General features: G+C 41.8%; 3 protein-coding genes and 1 non-coding gene across 4 annotated transcripts in view; all 4 read right to left on the bottom strand.

The window, feature by feature from the left end:
* Positions 1-13082, bottom strand: part of LOC118403238 (microtubule-actin cross-linking factor 1-like) — a gene marked incomplete in the record, with an annotated part of 170307 nt that extends 157225 nt beyond the window's left edge. Inside the window, 1 exon segment of the mRNA XM_035801844.1 lies at positions 12823-13082. Within this exon segment, the coding sequence (XP_035657737.1) occupies positions 12823-12875 (53 nt within the window).
* Positions 13083-14993: 1911 nt separating this feature from the next.
* Positions 14994-15086, bottom strand: Trnap-agg. The gene is made up of 2 exons: positions 15051-15086; positions 14994-15029 (listed from the first exon to the last, which is right to left on the bottom strand). It is a non-coding gene; the product is annotated as a tRNA-Pro (tRNA).
* A 1209-nt stretch (positions 15087-16295) lies between these two features.
* On the bottom strand, positions 16296-20040 carry LOC118403227 (proton-coupled folate transporter-like). Its single transcript, XM_035801832.1, has 5 exons — positions 19924-20040; positions 18096-19296; positions 17586-17669; positions 17181-17340; positions 16296-16353 (listed from the first exon to the last, which is right to left on the bottom strand). Exons 2-5 carry the CDS (start codon positions 19249-19251, stop codon positions 16296-16298), a joined length of 1458 nt encoding a protein of 485 aa, XP_035657725.1. The 5' UTR covers positions 19252-19296; positions 19924-20040.
* Positions 20041-20631: 591 nt separating this feature from the next.
* Positions 20632-25172, bottom strand: LOC118403185 (the record flags this gene model as incomplete). Its single annotated transcript, XM_035801753.1, has 5 exons — positions 20632-20917; positions 21467-21639; positions 22136-22242; positions 22849-22954; positions 25154-25172. Coding segments are annotated over 5 exons (681 nt in total), but the record flags the coding sequence as incomplete, so codon positions are not given.
* Between the last annotated feature and the right edge of the window lie 2 nt (positions 25173-25174).

The following is a 25174-nucleotide window of genomic DNA, read 5'->3' as shown; positions in this document are numbered from 1 at the left end:
ACCATTCTGAAAGATTTATATATTTTGACGGAATTGTAATTTTTCTGCAAATAAGATCTATTATGTAGTTTGCTATTTTCCCAGATTAACTTTAAACAATGTAAAAACTTAAGCTCAAATTACATTGTATTTACATTAAGTCAATCAGATTGTGAGAGCAGACAAGTGTAAAATTGCAATTTTGTGAAAGTAAAACTGTAAAAATTGAAAGATTTTTTCTTTCTTACTGTTTGCTGTCTGTGTGTGTGTATGTGTGTGTGTTTGTAAGAGAGAGAGAAGAGATAATCATTCTGAACTTCATCCCACTTGCTATCCAACATGCCATCACCATTTCTTTTTTTAATACAAGAAGACCAGAGACTTCATCATTGTCAAGACATGTATACCAAAATTGCAAAGGCCCTGGAGGTATATACAAAATGTATCACACTCAGGCATTTCCATACAAAATTTTGTTCCAATACCATGGCAATACAGAGGGGCCAAAAATGATACTAAAAATGGCCAAAAATTAATCCTCTTGAAGTGATGTATGCCAAAAATGTTTCGTTCTACCGTGTATATGTCGAGGGCACCCTTATACCAAATTCCATGTTATTCTATGTGTGATTGTGGAAGAGCATTGTTGCATCGGCAGAGGGGCGGAGTGAAAATGGTGCATTTGCTCATAAGTAAATGTCGGCCTTTCTTGTCGTTCATTTCGACAAGTTTCTGTTAGAATGTTCGATTTCTGCACGGGTGATTTTGAACAGTTCAATTTTGCATGGGAACGGGTATGGCTGAAATATGCTGTATTTGCTCTGAAGCAAATGTCGGCCTTTCTAGTGATCTATACATGACTATGTAACTTATATAATGTTGTTGGTGATATTTTGTGGTTCTGAATTTAAGATAGATCAACCTTGTAGTATTGTTGTTTCATAATGGTTGTCATACACTGCACCAAATGTCACTAATCTACATAATGTCCTTGATTGTACCAAGGAGGTTTGAAAAGGAGAACTAGTGATATATCGATTGTACCATGTACGCTTGTTGACAAATGAAGTCTAACGTTGTTGCTATCTTCATGGTCCAGGTAGATCGACATCGTAAAAGACGGACCGGGGAAAAAAATGAAGAAACAGACGCAACGATTACTGAATAAAGGAATAGTGTATCAATGAAACTGCCCCTTACAATTGTAACGCCTTTGCCACAAATCTTGGGAAACTATCGACACGAACACAAAGACTTATGTTTGCTGTGTAACTACACAATGTACGTCATACAAAGGGCCATTACTTGAACGCCTAAACTTTAGAGAGGGACGCCTTGACTTTTTCTGTGTTTGCATTGAAACAGTGAGACCCCTTCCTCGCGTTCTTTCACAGTGAAATATTTCACCTGCAGTTTACAAAACACGGATTTGAACACTCAAGTTCACCATATTTCGATTCGACAATTTGCATTTGCTTTTGTGATAATCCCTTACCGAATCGTTTCAACGAAGGGAGCGTTTGCGAAGCAATTTATATATACTATTGCGGAATCTGACTCAAAAACAGTTCTTGACGTACTGAAACTGACTCTTCTTAACGTAACATGTCCTCCAAGACTATACCGAGTGGCCAGCTCTTGGTGAAACCATACTGTGCTACATTTTTACCACCCTATGATTACTACGTGTGTGATGTCAAAATATGGGTCGTGAGAATCTCGACACCCCGTGTGCTAATTGTGAAGGGCGGGAGCATTCATATCTGAAAATATATGACGACATTTCATCACATTCTGCTGTCCCTCGTGTGAAAATAACAGGTAACCTGCCAAGCTGTAAACAACAATTTAAAACGATTTATGAATATTTACTCACCTTTCCCCGCAACAGCTGAGAGCTTGACAATTTGTATAATCTACGCGATTCCCTAGATCTCTAGACGATGATTCAGAGTTAAAGATTCTCGTTTCGAGCAAATTTGTCCAAGGAGGGGACAGCTGAAGAAGTGATAACGTGCTTGTCTTCTCACATACACCTGCAGTACAATTGCTGTCTTTTTATCACCGGGTAATCAGAGGTACTTCAGGTGTGGCCAAGGTGTTGTAACCTGTGCCATGCAAAGGTCACCAGGAACTATAAACAGACTACGTGGCAAAAGCGACCTCTTTTATATCACAAGAGTACTGCAGGCAAATGGACAGTACGCAAGCGCGAAAAGGACGCGTATTTTTAGACACCTTTTAATTTCTCCAACAGATATCAACTCTTCAAGAGTGAATAGTTATAAATATCCCTTTCTTGAGCATGGTTATATGTATGTCTGCTTCAAATATAAAAAAAAATGCCTTGGTCTAGAGTTTTGTCCTTTCCTTATGTTATTTCGTGTACAAATGTACTGTTCCAAGCTGATGCAGTGCATTACTATCGTGCAAACTCTTCATCAGCATAGAAGAAATGTGAATCATAGGCCCTGCGTAGTGGTCGTTAACATTTGCTAGATTTATCTTTTAATACGATACGATGGCGGATCAAAGGCGTTTAAATGGGGTAACAGATTTTTGACATGGCTAACATATTAAAGCTCGTGCCAATCTGACTCTTGTGGGAAGACAGCCAGGCAACAATATGCCAAGTAGAAAATTATGGCTTGTCAGAAGCGGTGCCTCACGGCTCAAGGCGGTATTGCAGTTATAACAAACAAACACTGCCAGTTCTCTTTAAATTATACATAAAAATGAAGGAATTCAAACTGCAAAAGCGCAATAAAAGAACTGCGAATAACAAAAATATGTTTGTTTTCTTATACAGGTAGGAACACGGTGACAAAGAAAAGACCCCGGACATTTTGTTATTCAGTAGAAACTGCTGCTTAACTACATGGCCAATGTGTTACTTATGTTAGTTGATTTTAATGAGATACAATAGACACCACCAGCTTATTACAGATCTCTGTAGAATTATAAAAAAACTAAATTATTTGTTGTTGTCTTGTTACGTTGGTACGCCGATGTTCAATAGCGTCACCTAGCGATTCAAACCAGTTAAACGCAAACCTGTTGTCCCCAAGTGCCTTCGATGCCTACATATTTAGTTCACTCTATCTGTCTTTCTGTGTGTCTGTTTGCCTGTCCGTCTGACTAGAAAGTCTGCCTACTTGTCTATCCGCCTGTTTGTCTGTCTACCTGCCTGCCTGTCTGATTGCCTGTCTGTCTGTTTGCCTGGCTGTTTGCCTGTCTGTCTGTCTGCCTGTCTGTCTATCCATCCATCTGTCTGTCTGTCTGCATGTTTCTTTGGCTGTTTGCCTGCCTGTCCGCCTACCTACCTGCCTACCTACCTGCCTGTCTGCCTACCTACCTGCCTACCTACCTGCCTACCTACCTGCCTGTCTGCCTACCTACCTGCCTACCTACCTGCCTACCTACCTGCCTGTCTGCCTAGCTGCCTGTCTGCCTACCTACCTACCTGCCTACCTACCTGCCTGTCTACCTAGCTGCCTGTCTGTCCATCCATCCGTCTGCCTATCCATCTGTCTACCTGTCTACCTGCCTGCCTGCCTGTCTGTCTGTCTGCCTAGCTGCCTGTCTTCCCATCCATCCGTTGTCTGCATATCCATCTGTCTACCTGTCTGTCTGTCTGTCTACCTGCCTGTCTGTCTGCCTAGCTGACTGTCTGTCCATCCATCCGTCTGCCTATCCATCTGTCTACCTGTCTGTCTGTTTGCCTGTCTGTTTTTCCACACTGAAATTTTCTATTGTCCTGGCCAAGGATGTGAAGACAGGTATCTGTGATTGCCTTATATTTCGGATGATTGTGATTGTCAATAGATGTTTTTTTTTTACATTTCCCTAGAATCGACATAAGAGATTAGTTTTGTTACTATAGGAATCATTCCTACACTTGCGATTTGAAACCACCGTCCGTTTTTTAAAATTAACAACGAATATAGGTTACCCCGCGGATAAAGGTGAACGAGCGTTATCTATCGGTAAGATTCATGAGCTACTAGTAATAGTTATGGTCGTCTTTCTTTGGCAACGGTTTATATATAATACAGTCAATTGAAATGCGAGGAACCAGGGACGGCGGTAATAGATATGGTGACAGACGATGTTATCAGGGTAGAATCTTGGCTATATGGCCAAACACACGTCGGGAGAATCCATCGACAACTTACGCGGTGAAATTGTATTCATTATCCGTGCCCTGCATTCGTTTTGTCTGTTTGTGATTGCATGCTCCCTGCAATAGCTGGATTTACGGGACGAGAGTTGAAGAGTCGTTGACTGGATTGATGTTGGTTTGTGTTTGCAAAAGAGGGGTGGGTGGAAGCTAATCTCCAAGCAGATCCTACGGTGCCATAAGATAGTATCAAAGCTGGCCGAGGAGTATAGCCGGCTAAGGGAGTCAAACGGGCACCGGAGCAAGGTTTTTGAGGTTGACGCACCGTACGGTGGGTTTGATACTATATTACGCCACCGTGGATCTGCTTGGAGATTAGGTGGAAGCGTAATGCCAGGTACAATGGAAATTGCAGACGAATTCGAAGAAGACATTTTGCAAATGATTTTGCTGTCATGTACAGATGGATAAATCTTCCGGCGCGACTATTTGTATAAAGGGTGTGGACCAATTTGTTATTGTATTACGATCCTTATAATTCCTGGTTGACCGAAAGATAACACTCGTTCACCTTTATCCGCGGGGATAACCTATATTCGTTTTTTAAAACGAACAGTAGTTGCAAATCTAAAAATCACGATTGCACTTTGTTATTGTGTCACGATCCTTACAATCCCTGAATTCTGAAAGTACCTACGTTATATGTAGCGTTATAAAGGGGCAAACTATGTTCTCTACGCAGAGTTTTCATTTCTTGCGGCTGCCTTCCTTCAGGAAAGTACGGCCACTACTATCTCCTCGGCTGAAACCTCTTCTCGGAGAATGCGAAGGAAGGCAGCAGTAAGAACTCCCGTCCACTACTATCCCCCTCACTGAAACGTCTTGTTGGAAAACATAGATTATATACGGCGCCCCGGCATAAGCTTCTATTGATTACCCCCTGATGATTCCCCTGTGGCCGTTGCCATGGTAATACCAGGATCAATCGGTAATTCTTTAAACGCCGTTTTCAATGGAAATCGTAAATCAAGTTACTCTCCAAACAAATCTAATAACATTGAATGGAACCCGGAGAATAACTCAGGGAGATGGGCCACTAATTGATTGTAATGGCTGGAGAAGGTACGTACGTCATTCAACGGCCGCCATTTTGATTATTACTTGTACTGACGACTTTCAGCACGATATACTAGTATGCGCTTACATTAGTATTAACGTTATCACTTGGCCACCGGAATGAACGCTTGACGATTTTGGATACTCTCCAAGCAGAGGTTAGGCTGTTGTTTGACGTTTTAGGCGTTTTTATCGGCGGCCGCGAGACATAAAGAAACAGTAAAAAAACAGCCAAAGCCTAACCTCTGCTTGGAGAGTATGTTTTGGAGGCTTTCTGATACATCAGTACATGTATATGACACATGTTTGACCTATAGCTAATTAACTGCGCTCCTAGCGTTTGCTACACGTTAGGGATTGACATGAAGGAGAAATTGATGGAAGGGCTCGTCTCAGTAATCCTCAAAGTCATCATTACATCAGTTGTTGGCGCCGCCAATCAATGAGACGTGTTCACAGGGATGTTTGTCATACATACATTCTAGTTCCACATGTAATCAAGAAGGCTGTGATAGCGGAAGAAAATGTACACTTTTTCTTAACGCATTACCACATTGAGAACTGATGAAATATTTTCTACTACTGCATTTTTATCATGTGATGAAGAATTGATGGGTAACGTCAACATAACGACATCAACCTCGAGTGTAATTTTTCATTACGCAAACCTATGTGCAAGTTTTTATTGATGTAAAGGGCTTATTCTAAAGGAGTGGCAGTAGAGTATAGGTTGTCATGTGGAAGGTTGTATTAGACAACACTGCTGAGCCCCTCCTCATCCGCCGAGAGGATTTTTATGACAGTCACGCAAGCTCCAGAAAACGGACAGCAGTTTGACCTTGTAAGACCTGTGACCCCGTCGTTTCGAAGCAAGGTTATTGTCATGCCACAAGGAAGCTTGTATTATATCCATATGGTTGGTTGTAACGTTACATATGATTCGTGGAATCATGAAAGCCTACACCGCGTGGATGCTGAGACAACTATGATGATATTACGATGAAAATATTGGTTGCAATGCAGTTTAACATAGTCTGTTTAACGCGGGTAGGCTCCATGGATAATGGGGAGATTCCTAGTGATTTAATCAGACTTAGTTAGACACAAATTTAGAGTTCATGGAATAAACTGTAATGGCCCTACCCTATTAGTTCACACATATAGTCCAGAGAAGAGATACCAGTATCATTGATGCTATAAATGATCGATGACCCACAAATTCCTCAATGTTCTGACATACAGGTTTGTGGAGAAAAGGGCTGAAGATGATGCAGATTCAATTTGATTTTCACACAGCTAGGCAATATTATTCAGCCGTACGTCAATTCCTTGTTCCCCTTTGATTGTATTTTATCTATATCTGACTCTCCGCCATGTTTCATTTCCTTATCAATATATTTCATTTCCTTTATCGTTTTCTTCATCATTTTGACCTGTGTGTACATCCTCCATACTATCGTGAAACATGGAGCCAACCCGAAACCATTTCGTCTGGAGATGTGGCAAACGCTGAGTTATTGCTCGCCAGTGGCAGTGTATTGCCTCGCCGTAATCCACTGCTCAAGTCGGCTTTTCATTTCCTTCTGACGAGGTACTGTGCATGTTTGTTTTTACCTTCGGGATGGAGGTTTACCTCCAACGAGGGTACTGTTTTTTGTTTGTGAATGTGTATGTTCGTACCTATCACAAGCCAAACAAATATGGCGATTTGGGACCCTAGCAGCTTTTTGTCTATGTTGATTTTAATTACTGGATGACATCCACAGGGAATCCCAAAACTGATGCGAGCGTGTGAAGAAAAAAGGTTTAGCGCCCCAAAAGTTGGCTTCATTATTTGTTGCAATATAACGTATATGTGTAGTATCAGACCGTACCTTTTGTTGTATATACATTGCCATACATTGTTACTGATGCAATTGTTGCGCAATAAACCATCTATCTATCTATGTATGAAGTGGTCAGGAAGGTTGAAGAAATGACTGAAATTAAAGAGTATGGTATACCGAACAATAGATCCTTCATGGTTGTTCTTTCAAATCGTCTTCTGTGACCTTGGAATTGACCTTGCCATTATAAGACCCTTTCCGATATTTCATTTTATAATCTACGGCATATTTGCTCATTTTGTAAGTACTGTGTATGATTCACAGTACTAGTATGGTTGAAAACGCGTTTGTTTTGAAAACGATCGAAAATTGATGCGCGCTCGGATGTCATCCATATAATGAAACCAACATGACCCATAAAGAGAGAAATCTATTGTGTAATAAAGCACAAAACATATTACAGCAGATCTGGAAATTAAACCTGATAGGATGTCTGGCAAATTCGTTTGCTAGGTGAAGAGTCCTACATGTATAGTATGTTATGAGGGGTAACAACTGGTCCTTACAATTACCGGAATATCGAAAAATCGATATGAACTACGTGTATGATTAAGTCATGCAAACCGCAATAACCTGTGACACGAGGATGGGGTCAATTCCCATTATATATGTAACGCTAGTGTACCTTTATTCGTGGGGTATCCTATGTCCGTTGTTACATAATAAACAGCATATCAAGTCGACCCACGGTTTCAAGCTGCAATGCTTCCGTCGTCTTGATATCCTTAGATGCCTTTTCCAATGAAACGTATATAGGTTACCCCGCGAATTAAAGTAAACTAGAGCTGTATGATGCTCTTCATTTCTTGCACACGCAGCCGATACATAAACACTTATGAAAACCTAATTTTTCATTAAACCGCCAAATTATGTTTGTAGTTAGAGATATTTACAACCTAAATGCCTGTCGGATCAACAGGTCTCCATAAAGTAGCTTAGTTCACATATTCATGAATAAAACAACGTGTTACAACTATTGTGTTGTTAACCAATCACTGAACTTAAACACTCCACCAACGTTAAAAACGTAGTTCTTCATCTTATATTGCATTTTCGGGAAGAAAATATACGTTTTGGTGTGAAAATACTAAGCACATAACACGTGATATTTCAAGTCCATATTACAAGCCTAATTTTGATATGAGCCTTTTTCTTACTCTATGATATGGACGGCTACCTACTTCTATTACCAGTTGTTCTAATGTTAATGGTAATCAAATTACGTGGAGCTTCGATAGGTAAGGCAGGTAGGGAGCCATTAGGGGTAGATGTAAGGCCGGAAAACGTCCAAAGTCCTAATCTCTCCCTGCGGAACATCACGACTTGATGTACGGCACGTGTAAATGGACATTTTACGGCCTCCTGACCCTATATGCATCTTGTAGGATCCTTGAAAACCGTGTTTTACACCCAGAAGGGCATGGAAGCGTGGAGGCACTGACGAGAAATCCACGTGAAATTGCTAAAAGGGAGCAAAGAAATCCATCTAGACTCTATGACTGCACTACGATGTGGATCGATGTTGTCGTTAAAATATGTAGTTGCTCGGGTGGTGTCATCAAAATATCATTAGGCTGTTCGATTTGTCTTATAATGTCAATGGGGTGAGTGGAAGTCTCAGAGCAATCAAAGATGTATAGGTGCTTGATCACTTTCTGATGATTCCTCAACGGGGTTTACAGAAAATTCACTCGACAGATCGTTACGAAACAACATTTTGCTGAGAGCAGATGACTTTTTTTCCGTCTGGTATGGTTCAAACACTGGCGAGGATTTTATGGCGTGTATTGGTAGGTTGTGGCGTAAAGGTAGGTGCTACGTAGGCCCAGAACCTAAAGGTACTGGGTTTGAACCCCTGACATCCCCCGAAACTGTGCCCTTGGGAAAGGCACTTAACACGAATTTCCTCGCTTCACTTGCTCACTTCCACTATATACCCAGAGCGTTAAATGGGGATCTATAGCTGGTGTTTGAGGGTTCCGCATTTCGAGTTCTTAAAAGAGACTTGAGAAGGTGTCCTTCCCTGTCTGAGTGGATCGAAGAAATCTTTCTTGATATTCAGCTTGCATTGTACAGTGCAGACCTAAGTGTGTTGCGCCATGAGGCGGTTTACCGGCTAAGCAATACAAACAAAAGTTTCAGTGTTAGGGAAGAAAGTTGTATTGTCTTCTGATCTTACGTTCTGAGCACTCTACCCCATTGATAACACGTGGGAAGGAACAGCGGATTTTCGGAAAAAAAGATTTTGACTCTTTACCCCAACATCTGCTTGGTCGTAATGAAACAGCGGATCGGAAAAAGGTTTTGACTCTCTACCCCGAGATCTGCTTGGTGGTAATGCAACAGCGGATCGGAAAAAAAGATTTTGACTCTCTACCCCCGACATCTGCTTCGAGGTAAATGAAACAGCGGATTCGAAAAAAAGGTTTTGACTCTCTACCCCCAATATCTGCTTGGAGGTAAATGAAACAGCGGATCAGAAAAAGCTCATCGTGAGAGTCTACCCCCAAATCTCTAGCACTCTGCCGTACAGCTCGTTATCAAAACAGCCCGTTACTATCATTGTTAAGAATGTTAACGACGAAACATGACATGTAGTAATTTATTGCTGTACTATTATGATTTTTTTTAATACTGCCATCTTGAAGTTTTTATAAGTGTGCTACAAATATGTGACACTTTGAACAAAATTGAATTGCACTGTTGAAATTGTAATACTGTCCTGATGTAAGTGGAATATGTCTTAGCCTAGAGTCAATAAACCATTCATTCATCAATAAATGGACAAACCCAGTCTGTCCAACATAATTCTGACCACGAAAGCAGAGAGTGTGTGTCTCATTCTATCCGGCCCACCGCTGCCACCAAATGTTACAATTGAGAGACTGAGATAGAGATAATGTCCACACTGTGCTTGGTTTCTGGCAAGACTGGTCAAGGGACCTGAGAGGTCCTGTATTTATTGTTCTTAATCAACTCCAAATGCACGCAGCATCAAGCAGATGCAACCATTCAGTCTGCTTGGAGGTACTAGTAAATGAAAGACTACTTTGTAAGAGACAGTGACGGGGATATCTTTGACAAGAATCTTTGATATGAGCATAGAAAGCAGTGCCCAGCGTTCGAGGCGTACGTGTGTTACATGTAGTAATGGCGGCGGTTGTGTATATCCTCCTGATAACACGGATTGTAGAGGACGGGTCAGGGAAGATTACCGCGTGATTGCATTTTGGTCTGAGATGACCTTTAATATCCGACCAGTACCCCTAACGGATTTGACAGGAACACCAAATGTACCCCGCAGGTCAGGGAACGTGCCAGAATAGCGTTATTTCTTGTGAACAAAATTCTTCTGAAAGGCTTGTTCTAGACTTACATTTTGACCTTACCCGTTACATCACAGGAAAATGGGAACTGTGAAAAAAAGAACACACCTATTATCAAATGAGCATTATGTAACATTAGAATAACGTTTAGAAAGTTGATTTTCATACCATACATTTATACAGCAAGTGGGTCAACACTATAAGGTTGTACATGTCACTAACATGTCACTAAATTGCTTATCATTTGCTTAATTAGTTACCATTAGACAGTAGTAAACACTTCTGTTCAGATTAGCTGAGATTTTCTTTTTTGTTCAGCTTCCGCTTTGCTATGTGGCAAATTACAGTCTTGCATCAAAGAAACCTACTACGTAAATCAAATGTCCTATGGATATATTCATGCAGGCTTTTACATGAACGGATTTGTAAAGGCCTTGAGCTTTTCATATGTACGTACTTGCACTAGTATATAGGACCATGCATTTGTAAAATGGGATTTTTTTGTGTTTTATAGCTGAATTTTGTGTTGCAAATTACCAGTATTAAACGTGATCAAGCAGCCCTGTATTTGTTTATGTATACTTTGATTGTATGATATGCATTCTATCTAGAGTCATGTCCTTGCTAGAATATTAAGTTCAATAAAAATGTCGTGTCCTTCTTGTTTTGAGATTGTCCCCAGTTTCAAAGCCGATATCGATATAAATCAGATCCTTCCAAACAAATCTCAAAACTTCGTTTCGCGCCGACCCCCACATATCCCGGTCACATTACACCAATTAACCCAAGCCATTCATAAAGTGTACATCAAAATATAATCCAATTAAAACGTCAGGGGGCGATCCAATGGTATCGTTGTTTTCACAATCCAAAATTTTAATCACGCCGTTGGATTTTATAAAAAAATCCAAATCAAATATTAAAATAACCCAACTACACATACACTGTTTACCTAAAAGGGTAAGACAAAAATACAAAATTCGCACCTTACCATAAATCTTACCATGGTTAATAATTTATAGGCGCCCCAAGTAAGTATATGTTAGAGAGCTATGTATAAATCGGCTTGTTTTGCCCAGGATAATTTTACCAAAACTTACAGGACAGAAATAGCAACATTTGGGTACTTAATAGTGATAATAACTTCTATCGGCTTTTGCTTGCCCCCGACATGGCAGCATTTTCTTAATGCAATAAGCTTAGACATGTTTCAGTGAAAACGTAATATCTGTAATGATTAATAAATGAGGAAAGAAATAATGGCCTTTGTGATCCTTTATTTACATGATTTGCCAACACGCTTATGGTTCTGGACAATACCGTCCATTGTTTTCCGGTGACCCCTAATAACATGGAACCGACTGTTATTGACAGGTTTATGCCACTCACTGCTGATGACTCACTGGGTCACGTGACCACGGTCAAGGCCTGAAGGACGAGAACGTACTATCCAGGGACTGATCATTATTCAGGGGATATGGAGGAGGATATTCAAGGATGGATAATGAATGAAATATTTCTAATATTGGTATTCATGTTCGCTAGGAGTGTTGATGGAGGTGTAGAGAAATGATACTAACGTAACACAACGTGTACATTTTGGAGTGTACAAGCAACCCCTCCCTGTGGAATAATGGTTCATCCCGTTGCCTGAGTCACGCGCGTCTCCAAGGCGCTACCTTGTGTCGCTATGGATGCTTCAACATCCTCTGACCTGTCGTTTGGATTAAGATTGGTGCTGAACGTGCCAACAGGGACCGTTTTATACCGACAACAAGGCGGGCTCGGCTCAGGTCTGTCAGTGTCAGACGACAGGAATACCTTCCTGTCGCCATGGCAGCCGGGTGGGCGGGAAATTAAATCATAACCGTCTTCAATCATTCGGCGGGCAAACCGGAAGTGAGCGGTTGTTGTGGACGTGGCGATATCATAAGCGTTATGTCAATCAAATCATAATAGTGAAATAATATCACTACTCTAAAAGCAAAAGATGAAAAAATAATTCTTGAAATTGTCGAAACATATGTATGAAAAAAAAAAGAAAAGTCTTTTATGACACACGAATTAGAATAAGAATGACGCAATGACCTGGTTGGTGAAAGTAAATATTTGCGGAAGTGAAAGTGCCGTGAATCGACCTTTGTATTGGTAACAATGACCCCTTTAAAACATCTGCTCCTCCCCTGCTAGACCGTGTCCCATTGATTATACACTATGACACAATCAAGGCTTATCACATCAACATAACTACACAATAGAATCAATGAAGATATAACGTGTACGTAGCTGCTATCTCCCCTCCCCCTCCCAATGATATAATATGCCGGTACATTCCGTCACACAAATCAATGTGATTTTCCGGTGCTATGATATAAAACCGTACCAGCCCACCTACCTTGTCCTTGCACGCGAATTCTGGATCCTGTATCTCAGTAATGTAAACTCCATGAGTCGTTGTCATGATCGCGCGAGGCGTCGCCGTACGTACTGTGGTGTATGTGACCACGTTAGCGCCTCGCCATGACTTCTAACACAATCGGAACGTCGGCGTCTTGCGCCGAATTATGTATGAAGCACTCACACGACAGCTCTCTGGAAAGATGCCACGAACTCTGAACCGCCTGGATAGGCAATCAGAGGGGTGGTGGCTAGCTTGGTTGGTTGGTGTGTCCGGCAGATTCTGTTCCAGCCAGTTAGCGAGGTTTGACTTTCATTAAGGATCACCGCAGCGGAAGTAAAAATAAATGTGAGCGGGTCATGCCAGACTGACTGTGTGATTCTGTATACAGCTGGGGAATTAGTCTTCTTACAGCTGGGAAATTAGTCGTTTTGTTTTAACTGGGAAAAGTGTGCGTATCATGAGAGCTTTAACCCAGTTTATATTTTATACAATAAACGGGAAAAGAACCTTTTTCGAGTATTGCAAGCTGTTCATATGATAGGTTTATATGGTTAGAAACATTATTCAAAGTTTTGCTATTGTGAAAACATGTTGAATCATTATGTATAATTGTGAGTCATATATACTGTACTAAGTACGGCATAAAAATAATTTCATATGGCAAACTTAGAATGTTGTTATGATTCATAAAGAGAGCTTTGAACCAATCAATGAGTGACGATCTATAAGTATTACGTATCACATCGCATTACATTACATTACATAACGCACATACATAATTGATGATGTAGAATATATGACAAATGTATAACAAGGCTTATATACTATTAGGCTCATAGACCATTGAGATAGATTACCATACGTACTTAATTCATATACCATGCCGATAGCTTTGTATTTGAACCTCATACATAACGTTTTGATGTACAAGTCTTTGCATTAACCAAGGAGGTTTTGCATTAACACAATGAATTTCAAAATCTATTAAGGAAGGTCATAGATACGCGTTTTCTCTCTGTCTCTGAAAATGGTTGGCTAATTGCTGTATATAAATCATTTGAGCACATGAACAGAACGCGAAGCCACAGAGGACGAATCATTGCATAGACATATACTTATAGTGGGGAGAAAAGTTGACGATGCACGATGCATCATCGATCAGGAACCATAGGAGCTGTACAGTTACTGACTGTTCCCTGTCTGTGTTGTGGTTTGTTGCGGCAGGGTGCTAGTATTCACCGCAGGATGTCTGGACCACATGCTGCCAATCAGGTCAAGACAACTGGGTCGACTTGACTGACCCACAAAAATGTTTCAGACTGTGGGAACGCAAACTTTAAATTCTCTTCAAGTAGAGCTAGAGGTTTAGGCTGTTTTGGTGTGTTTATAGGAGATTTGTTGGGCTTTCCATTTTGTCTCATGAATAACATGAAGAAGTTGGAAAGCCCAACAAAAAATAATCTTTTGCGTTTCGTGTGGTTTGTAGCCTCAATTCTACATTTTTCATGATATTGATAATTGAACTATAACTGAGTCGAGGGTTGCGTTGCACAAGTCCCATTTTGGTCACAGTGAAGTCGCCGTAACTGGTACTTGTTGATACTGTTACAATACATTTCGCTCGCATTCGAGTTAAATAAAACGACCATCGAGGCGCTCGAGTTGCTCTTCGGCGGTGTAGGGGTGGCCGCCACGTGCAGTTAATTGCTACAGGCCGGTGGAGTAAACTCCAAAGGCCGGCTTCAAGCTCTGGCGGCCAAATCTCAAAGGGCAGCTAATCAGACAGGCTGACAGAAGCAGGTCGGTGCCTTAGCACTGGGCCGGGTAAAGCAACCCAAAGCTGACCAGCGGAGAATGGTACCCAGGCTACGACCATCACAGCTTTCAGATATTCTGTACTCCGATACGTTTACATGATCACTATTACAAATATCACTGAAACTTTCGGACGTACTAATATCCTCTCATGGCCGCGCCACGGAAACGCATTCGATATTCGTAGAATAGCATACACCAAGTTCAGTTAATGCCTGAAACAAAGAAAGCTTTTTTTGATGCACATATAGATAGATAGATTGATCGATAGATGGATAGATAATCGATCGATAGATAGATGGCCAATTATAGATAGATAGAATGACAGATATAAGATTTGGCAAAAGGATGGGCTCGTCCGGGAGTCGAACCCGGGACCTCTCGCATCTTAGTCGGTTCAAGACTTTCCCTAAGCGAGAATCATGCCACTAGACCAACGAGCCCTGCATGCTTCCATCCGCTGTACCCTTTTCCTTATACCAGCTTGACTGTTACCTCAGCTGAACCCTGCAGTCTCACGTGCGGACCAGATGTTTGGAGGGAACCAGCATGCACGTGACTTTACTCGCTCTGCAGTTCGTTCTGATTCTGACAGGGGACACTGTTGATACATTGGGATGTCCACTTTGACATTTCCTCAGCATCTCAAACAACTTGCAGTTTCTTCTTGTATCACTGGACTAGGTACAGATATAAATGCTCAATCTACGTGATAAAGAGCAGACATCAGAGGTGAGCCTCCCCACTGAAGCATCGCTGAAGTAAAACACACTGAAGACAAGACCTCGTTTGAATAGAGGAAAGAAGAAAAAGAAGAATACTTACCCAAGTTCAATCTCAAAGTTATGCCCACAAGCAGAAATTCGCAAAGGACGTTTTTAGCGACGTTGTGACCTTTCTTAATGGAAAGAATTCTGTTACTTGTGACATCCGATGATAAGTGGCAAGAGCGGAGGTGTTATCCAAATAAGTGGGCCAAAATTCCATTCAAACTATCAACCATTTTGAAATTGGAAAGGCCAATCAACCTTAGTACATTTGCAAGTTTGAAAATTTTATGGCTTTCTTCTATACCACGAAATTGTGGCGTGGAATTTTCAGGAGCTAAGGCCGTGACTGTAATGCATGTGAACAGATAATACGTCTGCCTAGTTGTATTCCAGAGCCGTTGTGATTAGTTTCTTGTGCGAGAACTGTTAATGTCTACTAACGGCAAGGGATTTATGATCACTACTAGGTTATAGTTTACAGATCATTAGAAATTCTTTTAAAGCACACTGTGACAAGGTCTATGTATTTAGAAACATATATCATGAATATCATTGGGCGACTGTTTGTTAGCACTAGTGTCTTGCAGTTGTGTTTCTTTTTTGAGAGGAGGACTACCGAGAAATTATAAACTCACGGAAATCCGTCTTTCAAAGATTTTCTGTATTTATTAACATATGATAATCCAAGACTCCACGAGCTGATAACATTCTTTCGGAGCTTGTTGTTTCTTAAATCTACGATGAAATGAAAACATGGACGTTAAAACTCTCCTTAGAACCAACTTATTGCACTTCGTCATATTTGCACTAGAAAGATGCAGTTGGAACAGCATTTGAAAAGTCAAGTCTATATAATTTTTAGGCTTCTCGCACTGTTGACACTTAGTTGATTGTGAGCTGACTCATCGTGGACCGGTTGCGTGTACGGTAATGCACGAATCTGCAGAACAGAATAAGAAAACACACTTACAGCAATATTTCATTTGTTTACATATATATTATTCATCACATGATTGTGACAGGCCGATTCTGTTCATTGTCTCGCTGAGAAAATTTGCAACCCTCTGTCAAGTATTCCCTTATCTCCGCTCCAGGCATTTCAATGATGCCATAAGATACTAGTAGTATCAAAGCTGGCCAAGGAGTACATAGCCGACCAAAGGGAGTCAACCGGACACCAGAGTATATTTGTACTGTTTGACAAGAACCTTCGAGTTGCCTTCAACGTATGGTTTCCGAGCTTCAATTAGAGCCTTTGAGTTACAGGTTACTGAATATTCGCACTTTTAAACTTGCGCACATTGAGAAACAAACACATCATTTTCATCCCCACAGCAAGATCAAAAAAGATTGTACAATCAGACAGATATTCAAACATTCATTTAGGTCTTTGTGCATCTATAAAACATCGGAATCATTAGGTTGGTACGTCACTGAATACAGAGACTTTTTTACACAACCATTACTGCTCACAGTTCAGATGCGGTCACAAAACGTAAAGTATTTAACTTAAAAACTTTACGTTTTGTGTCCGCATCTGAACAGTGAGCAGCGACACCTGTCTTGCAGTACAATGTGAACCAGTCAGAATTGCCCTGAAGAAGGTGACAGACGGCCGTCACCGAAACGTCGGTGAGGATAAAGTGATGGTTTTGTAAAGAGTCTCTTTATTCAATGAAGATATTTTGTTGGATGGTCCTGTTGTCGGACAGACCAACAAACGCGGTTGAATACAACCTTATAAGTACTAAATCTTATTTAACGCACCCTAGGACCGGAGCGGTGATACTGAAGTTGATGGCCGGGTTGATGAGGAAACCAAACCCCGGGAACCAGTGCAGAGTGGCCCGGTACACGGGAAGGAACACCAGCGACTGGGTCAACTTGTTAATGGCCTCAAAACAGTACAGAAGCGCGAATACTGAACCTGAAAACAGAAACTTTTATTAGCATCAACACAATAACGAATGATATGAAATAACAAGGACACTCATCTACAAGCTGCTGAAAGCTCCTGGTACGACGAGATAGGTTGAAAGGAACGAAGGTGCTCTCTTTCTACATTTTCAAACATTGAAATACTTATTATAGTGCATGAAGAAATGGAATAAATTAGGTTAGGGTAGGCAGTACTGATATTTATTTGAAAAGAGCACAAAAACAGAAACCTACCTTGTCGGTCCTGTGAAACAAGTTTAGACATGCCAGAACTGATGACGCAATGCTGCATACGGCCGAACATTCGGACACAGGGCACTGTGGGAAATGGGGCAACAAGTTACGAATAGACCACAGTACAGGTAGATACATTATGATAGCTGTAACTTTATCTGACAATAAACACATTGCAATTGGTCATTTATACATATAACCAACCAACCAACCAACCAACCAACCAACCAACCAACCAACCAACCAACCAACCAACCAACCAACCAACCAACCAACCAACCAACCAACCAGCCAACCTACCCACCCAAACCCACCGACCTACCAAACAACCTAACCAACCAACCAACCAACCCATCCACCCACCAACCAAGCCACCAACCAACCAACCAACCAAACAAACAAACAAACAAACAAACAAGCAAGCAAGCAAACAAACAAACAAACAAACAAACAAACAAACAAACAAACAGTCTCTGAGCAGTCAAGTTGGAAAATAGGAAGACCACTTACCGATGAAGGGTATGATGTCCCGGTGTGGAAGATAAGCAGATACAGCCATGAGTGTGTTCGCCAACACGTCTGACAGTACACCTATCTCTGCGATCCATAGGTCATCCATGACTCGTCCGAACACACGGATTCCTACTGCACTGATCATGTGTCCTCCAACGTACATGCCAGCAAGGAGTATACCAATCTTCGTAGGATCCCAACAAAAAGGTGAGTTCATTAAGTAGAGATTCACTATCTCAGAAAAAGCCCCGTCAGCAAAGTGCACGGAAATGTAGGCAACGTAATAGCATCCTAAGAGCACCCAGTTAATGTCAGAATTTTTTGCCGACTTGCATGCTCGTCCGAAAGCGCTAAAATGCGAACAGGAAAACAGTTTTTTCTCTGACTTTGGCAAAGACTCTGGAAGAAGTATCACGTACAGAAACATGAAGATGAACAAGCCTAACGGAATCCACATTGACGTTGTGAAAGATTTTTGCCATTGAATCCAGAGGCCCGACGTTACATACCCAAGCCCAATGCCGATGCCTTCAAAAGCGCTAAGTACAGCCAGGCGAAATGTGAGTTGAGAGCGGGGTGTTACGTCGGCTAAGTAGGCTTTGATGCCAACAAATGGAGTATAATAATAGCCAAAAAGACCAACAAAAGCCATGCCAATTATGACAAATTCGAAAGAGAACTCAAACCCCATCAGTAGCAGGTAGACGGCGGCTTGGATGATCATTCCAAAGATTGGAGGCACGATAGCGACCTTTCGTCTTTGGCTTAGATCGCTCCAAACCCCAAAGAAAATGGCAGAAAAGCACACCGGGGACAACAGGGCAATGTTGTGGTACAGAAGCTGCTGTGAAGCGCCGGCCTGGGCCGTTTGCTGAGCCAAGTACCCCGGATCAGACAAGTTAAGGAAACACTTGGAGGAATTGTCGTCCCAGACAAAAGTGATGTTGATCTTTTCACACTGTTTGTAGTACAGAAACTCTTTCAAAATGGGGTTCTGTAGACCAATGGCGAGGAGAAAGAATAATGGAATAGGTTCGATTGGTAAGCGGCATGTTGAGGAAGGGGTGTGGTCTGTAGACACTTTCTTGTCACCCAACAGAGGTTGTGACTCTGATGCTCCACCATCATCGCTTTTCGTTGGGTCTTTGGTCATTTTCCTTGCGTCACCGTGCGTATGTTGCACTAATCTTTGTATGTTCTGTTAGAAAAAGGCAAAAATAATGATCCCAACATTAAAAGCTACTCGCTATTAAGCTAGTTCATTCATTACGAACAAAAGACATGCTTTTTAGCTGCTTCATGATTGTTGGTTTATTTTGGCGTTGAACACAATGAATATTTGGCAATCTAGGAGCGTCAACCAACATGCTCAGCCCTCTCGCTTATTAACAAGTCAAGAAGCTACAGTTTTTATGCTATGCGTGCAACGCAATCTTTATTCTTGGTCATTGTGGGCCGAATGTTGGCTTCTGAAAAATGTCCTAGTCCAACCTTCAGAGAGTTCTGTGACCTTTTCCTAGAGTGGACTTTGGCGCCACTACCTTGGCGATAGTCTTCCGTTCGGACATTAGATTATTTCTGTTGCCAACCTACGCTGTTATACATTATCTTTATTTCTTTATGCATAGTTCATTTATATGAGTAAATGTACTTGAAGTAGATAAATGAATTGGAAATATCAAACATCGCAACATAACGCTGCAATCTATTTGCAAATCGCAAAGCTCATTTGTATTGATACAGGTTTGCATGACTTAAAATTGTCTAGCTCGTTTTTGGTCAAGATATGTTACGTCTAATTGCTCGAGTAGTTGAACAAAAATACCTTCGCTTGTCCCTGCAAGACTTCGTCGCAAATGACAAGCTGATAGACGTTTGACCGGTCCCGTGAGAGTCATGGGAAGCAGGTCGGTCTAGTTACATTTTAACCTATAGCAAACTTTAACACAGAGTACCATTAAATAAACAATGGTCAACAGTATATTGATTTCTATACTAGTTCTCATTTGCCCAGTAATACTCTGAGAATGAAATGTTACTGCTAGGTATCTGAGGTTCTTGTGACACTAATGTCACTTACATATGATGTCCTCATTATGAGGTGTCACCAATGCATGTGGTTTGGTTTTTAAGTTTTAGATAGTATTATAACTGGATTGTACATTGTACAAGAACACACACGGAGATAAACACCATTTATTCATCAGAAAATCATGATAGTGATCACAGCGTATTCAAGAAATACATCAGTTTGGAACTATCAAGTATAGACAAGTAGTGGCTTCCAGGTATCAAAATACATGACATATTAAGTAAACCTTAAGGGACTAGTGAAAAATCCTGAAGGAGACATACCAGATAGAAAAACTAATCATTGCTTAACGTTACCAGATATATGGGATAAGAACAGCAGTGTTGCGCCTGTAGGCTAGGTAAGCTGGGTTCTGTCCCCAGCGTTTCAAGTCAACCTAAAGGGACTAGTGAAAAATACTGAGGTAGACATACCAGATAAAGAAACTAATGCTTATAATGATTCCTTAACACTACCAGATATATGGGATAAGAACTGCAGTGTTGCGCCTGTAGGCTAGGTAAGCTGGATTCTGTCCCCAGCGTTTCATGCCCTGGCGTTCCAGTATGGGGATCCCGCTCAGACGCGTCAGGAGAAGGAACACAAACACGGGGGACACCGCGCTCAGGTGCTGGTAACCACGGAACACGGACGACGCAGAGATGTAGAGACCTGTTTGGAGGAGAATCTCTCCCAGGTAGTTGGGATGGCGGCTCAGAGACCACAGGCCACTCTGGATAAACTTATCCTGCAGAGAGAGATACACATAAAACATCTTTATATAGTGCATGATTTATGTCTTATACGCACACCCTCTTTAGCTGTCTGTTACCCTTGTTGTGTCTGTACCATCTGTAGTTTATTGTCAGTGCCCCCTGGAATATCCATAACCCCTGAAGTGTCCGTAGCCCTGTACTGGCAAAAATTCCTGAATTGTCTGTACTGGGCCCTTTAGTGACTCTGTATCCCTTAGTGTCCTTGTAGTACTAGTAGTATCACCTGGGGTGTTCGAACCCCCTTTAATAGCATCAGTTTATACTTTAATTTGTAGTGTCTATACCCAGCATTTAGTATCTGTTTCCCTGGAGTGTCTGTGCCCCTTTACTGTAAGAACCTATCCACTTATCAGGGACTGTCCTCGACATCCCTCTTTGAAGTTTCATTCTCATAGACAGTACGAATCATGTCTTATAATGTAACAAATTAACAAATCCTATTTTCAACTCAATACCCTATCTGATTCGCTGACACTATATGACAACCTTACCTGATTGGCTGATGCTATATAACTCCTTACCTTATTGGCTGGGTTGTTCTTGAATGCAGATTTTTGGTAATCAGCGATGATTTCCACCAGCATGCCGAGTGCCCACAGCCCCCACCCAGCATAGTCTCTCTCCCCCAGGGCAGGGTTATTCTTTTCTTCATTTAGCAGGAGGGTGGGGAGGAGGGTGGCAAATACCCACAGGCCTGGCAAACAGATGGGTAGAGAATATTGTTATACCAGAAGAGAATTGCATCCCCAATATACGGTGCTCATTCAAAGTTATCCTTACAGCATAAATCATTAAAAATAAGACAATCAATTGTCATAGCTAAAATCAAAGACATGAAAGATAAAACTTGCTATACCGTAAGTGCATGAAGGTCCTTATATGCAATTTTAGCAAGCCAATTTCAAAGTCATTACTACCTGCTCCAAAGACCATACATATGTATGTATCTTGATTTAGATACAAATTTGTACTTAGTAGTCTATGAGGAGGAATAGCTATACTGGAACTGCATATCATTGATCAAATGGGAAATCAAATGAACAAACATGCATCAAAACTCCTCCCAACTCGATCTCTAATAAAAGTGGCTTTAACAGCAAAATGTAGCAATATCAAGTTTACATAAAGGCACAAACAAACAAACAAACAAACAAAAGTCTATAAAATGCTGATAACAGTATTGAGCTGACCTTGTATGGTCCAGTATAGCAGGAACATCTTGGGGTCCTTCCTGGCATGTTTGAACCTGCTGTCGCTGCCTGCCTTCAGCACCCGGTGGAACAAAAACAGGGAGAGTCTGGAAACAACATGAACAGGGTGTTAAAGCTATTGCTGCCACAGGTGCTGCAACAAGCTGATGAGACAAGACAAGAAACACAGGCCAATCATATATGTAGAAGGGAGCAGATCCTAGTTTCTTTCGTTCCATTGAAGCCAATAGTTAAGAGCCTTCTGTCGTTGGCACTGTATATTGCATTAAAAAATAAATTTCCCAGGAAAGGCACCTAATAGTATGTAGAAATGAAACATATACCACAGGGTCTAATATATCTGATTAATAAGAAATTCTAGTACTGCAAATATCATAACGGATATCCTGATGCAGGAAACTCCGTGATGTCATTGGTTAAGTCACTTTAATTTGGGCGTTTTACTGTATACGACCTCAGAGCAATATCTGGAAGCAAAAACTTGTTAACAAAAACTTATAGTAGTCCAATTTCATGCAAACATCGACCTAGATCCACCACACCAATAATACACCAAGTAACTTGGTATGGCACGGCAAAAAAAAACCCTCTTGCTCCAAAATAATTTGGGACTTCCACGGATCCCTGTCATGGAAGAACTGGGGTGTGCACCATTTATTGTCACAAAGGTGTGCTGAAAAGGTGTGTCTCACCTGAGAGCCCAGGTGCAGACCATGCCTGTCTGGATCTTCTGACGCTGGTAGTATCGCCCGCCCCACCTCAGACTCAGCAGGGACAACAGGGCGAAGGTACCTCCACCTGGGTGTAACACAGGAGCATGTTGTGCAAGCATCCTGGTAATCAAAATCAGTACCAACAAGGTCGCACTCAAGGGGGCCTAAAATTGACCTGGACCTTCAGATGGTTTCCCAATTCCTATCCACATACCAGATATCATTACATATAACACCTGTTCACCTCTATTCGTTGGGTAACCTAAATCTGTTGGTTTAAAAGCTGGGTATCTGCAGATATAAAACAGTTAACATCTGCAGTCAGTCGGTGGTTTTCAACATGCTAAATTTTGAAAATATTGTCATCATCATCATCATCATGGGTTACCCCCATATAACCCCGCAAGGGGCAAAGTAGGGGGGGAGCTGAGGTCCCGGGTTAGGGCGGGCAGCCCTCCTGCCTGGCGCGGAAGCTCTCAACTGTGGGAGCACTTACTACCGCACCAAGCAGGGAATTCCACTCCGGAATTGTTCTAGGAAAATATGAGTACTTGTATGTGTCTGTTCTTGCAAAGATTGGTTTGTACTTATGTTGATGGCTGCCTCGGGTTCGCCCTTGGGTCGGAATCAGTAGGTTCTGTGTGTCTATGTTAATCTTGTTGTTAACTAACTTATAAAAGAAGGTGAGGCGGGCGTTCCTCCTCCTTTCGGAGAGAGGACGCCACTGCAGGTCATTGAGCATTTGTGTCACGCTGCTAGTCTGCCGGTAGTCATTGAGGGTCACTCGGGCTGCCCTGCGCTGGACGGCCTCCACCGCCTGTATCCCTTTGTTGGTGTACGGGTCCCAGACGGTGGCACTATATTCCAAGTGGGGCCGTACCAGCGCTTTGTAACAAGTGGCCTTGACCCTGGATGGACAATGGGTCAAGTTGCGCCGAATGACCCCTAGGACTTTACCAGCTTTGCTAGTGGCGTGGTTGATATGGGTGTCCCACCGCAAATCGTCGGACAGCTGTACTCCAAGATAGGGGTGGGACTTAACACCGGTGAGGGCTTCTCCACAGAGGGAGTACTGTGTTAAGATGGGGTGCTTCTTACGGGTGATATGGAGGATGTGGCATTTAGAGGGGTTGAACGACATAAGCCAACGATTTTGCCATTCTGTTAACGCATCGAGGTCAGACTGCAGATCTTGCGCGTCAGAAGGCTTGCTGATAGTTCGATAAATCAAGCAATCGTCAGCAAATAGCCGAACATGTGAGTCTACGGAATCGGGTAGGTCATTAATGTAGAGCAGGAAGAGCAGAGGGCCTAAAACAGTACCCTGCGGAACTCCAGAGGTGACCTTAACAGCTTTAGATGTTCCACCGTCAAAGACGACCCTCTGGGTTCTCTCCGTAAGGAAGGCCCTAAGCCAAGACTGAAGTAGGCCAGAAATGCCATAGTGCTCGAGCTTGCTCAGCAGACGTTCATGAGGCACTGTATCGAATGCCTTGCTAAAGTCAAGCACCGCGGCATCGACCTGTTTGTTCTGGTCCATGTTTTTGGCCAGGTCTTGGAGGGTTAGCACCAGCTGGCTCTCGCAGGACAGACCCTTCCTGAAGCCGTGTTGCGCTGGGGACAGAATGCCATGAGTGTCTGTGGTTGTGGTTGTTTTCAAGATATTGCAATGTCCATCGACTTGACATCCCTAAATAGCCTGTTTGAAATTAAAAACAATGGATGTGGGGTACCCTATGGAGTAAGGTGAACTAGTGTTATATCATTCATCCATCCAAAGGTTCTGAAATTATGTTTACCACAAAAATCTGTCAATACAATCACAATCACAAACATAGACACAAACCAAGGAGCTTTTATCGTTGATAAAAGCTCCTTGCACAAACACACACACAGAACAAGAAAAGACCTCCATTTTTCATGGAGTTAACAAAGGGTCTTCATACTCTGCATCAGTATGTATATAAATTACATTATGTTATTACGGTGTTTGTACCTTGTAGTGTCTGCACCCTGTGAATATCTGTATCCCCTGTCGTATCTGTATCCCCTGTCGTGTCTGTGCCCCAAGTAGAATCCGTATCCCTAGTGTATATAGTGTCCGTATCCCAGGTACTGAGGTAGTGTCCATATCATTTCATCAAGGGGCTGAGGTATGCACTCTACGAACTCAACATTTAAAAGGCGTTGTTTTTTGTCTGTCTTGCAAATCAATTAAATACGATATCTGTGTACATGACTGGGTCGCGACACTGCTCCCTACAAACTGTATAATGCCACTAACCTGCCAAGTCGTAGAACGTTT

Source organism: Branchiostoma floridae, chromosome 2 (assembly GCF_000003815.2).
Source record: "Branchiostoma floridae strain S238N-H82 chromosome 2, Bfl_VNyyK, whole genome shotgun sequence".
Classification (NCBI taxonomy): Eukaryota; Metazoa; Chordata; class Leptocardii; order Amphioxiformes; family Branchiostomatidae; genus Branchiostoma; species Branchiostoma floridae.
This window is presented reverse-complemented; position numbering and strand designations above follow the sequence as displayed.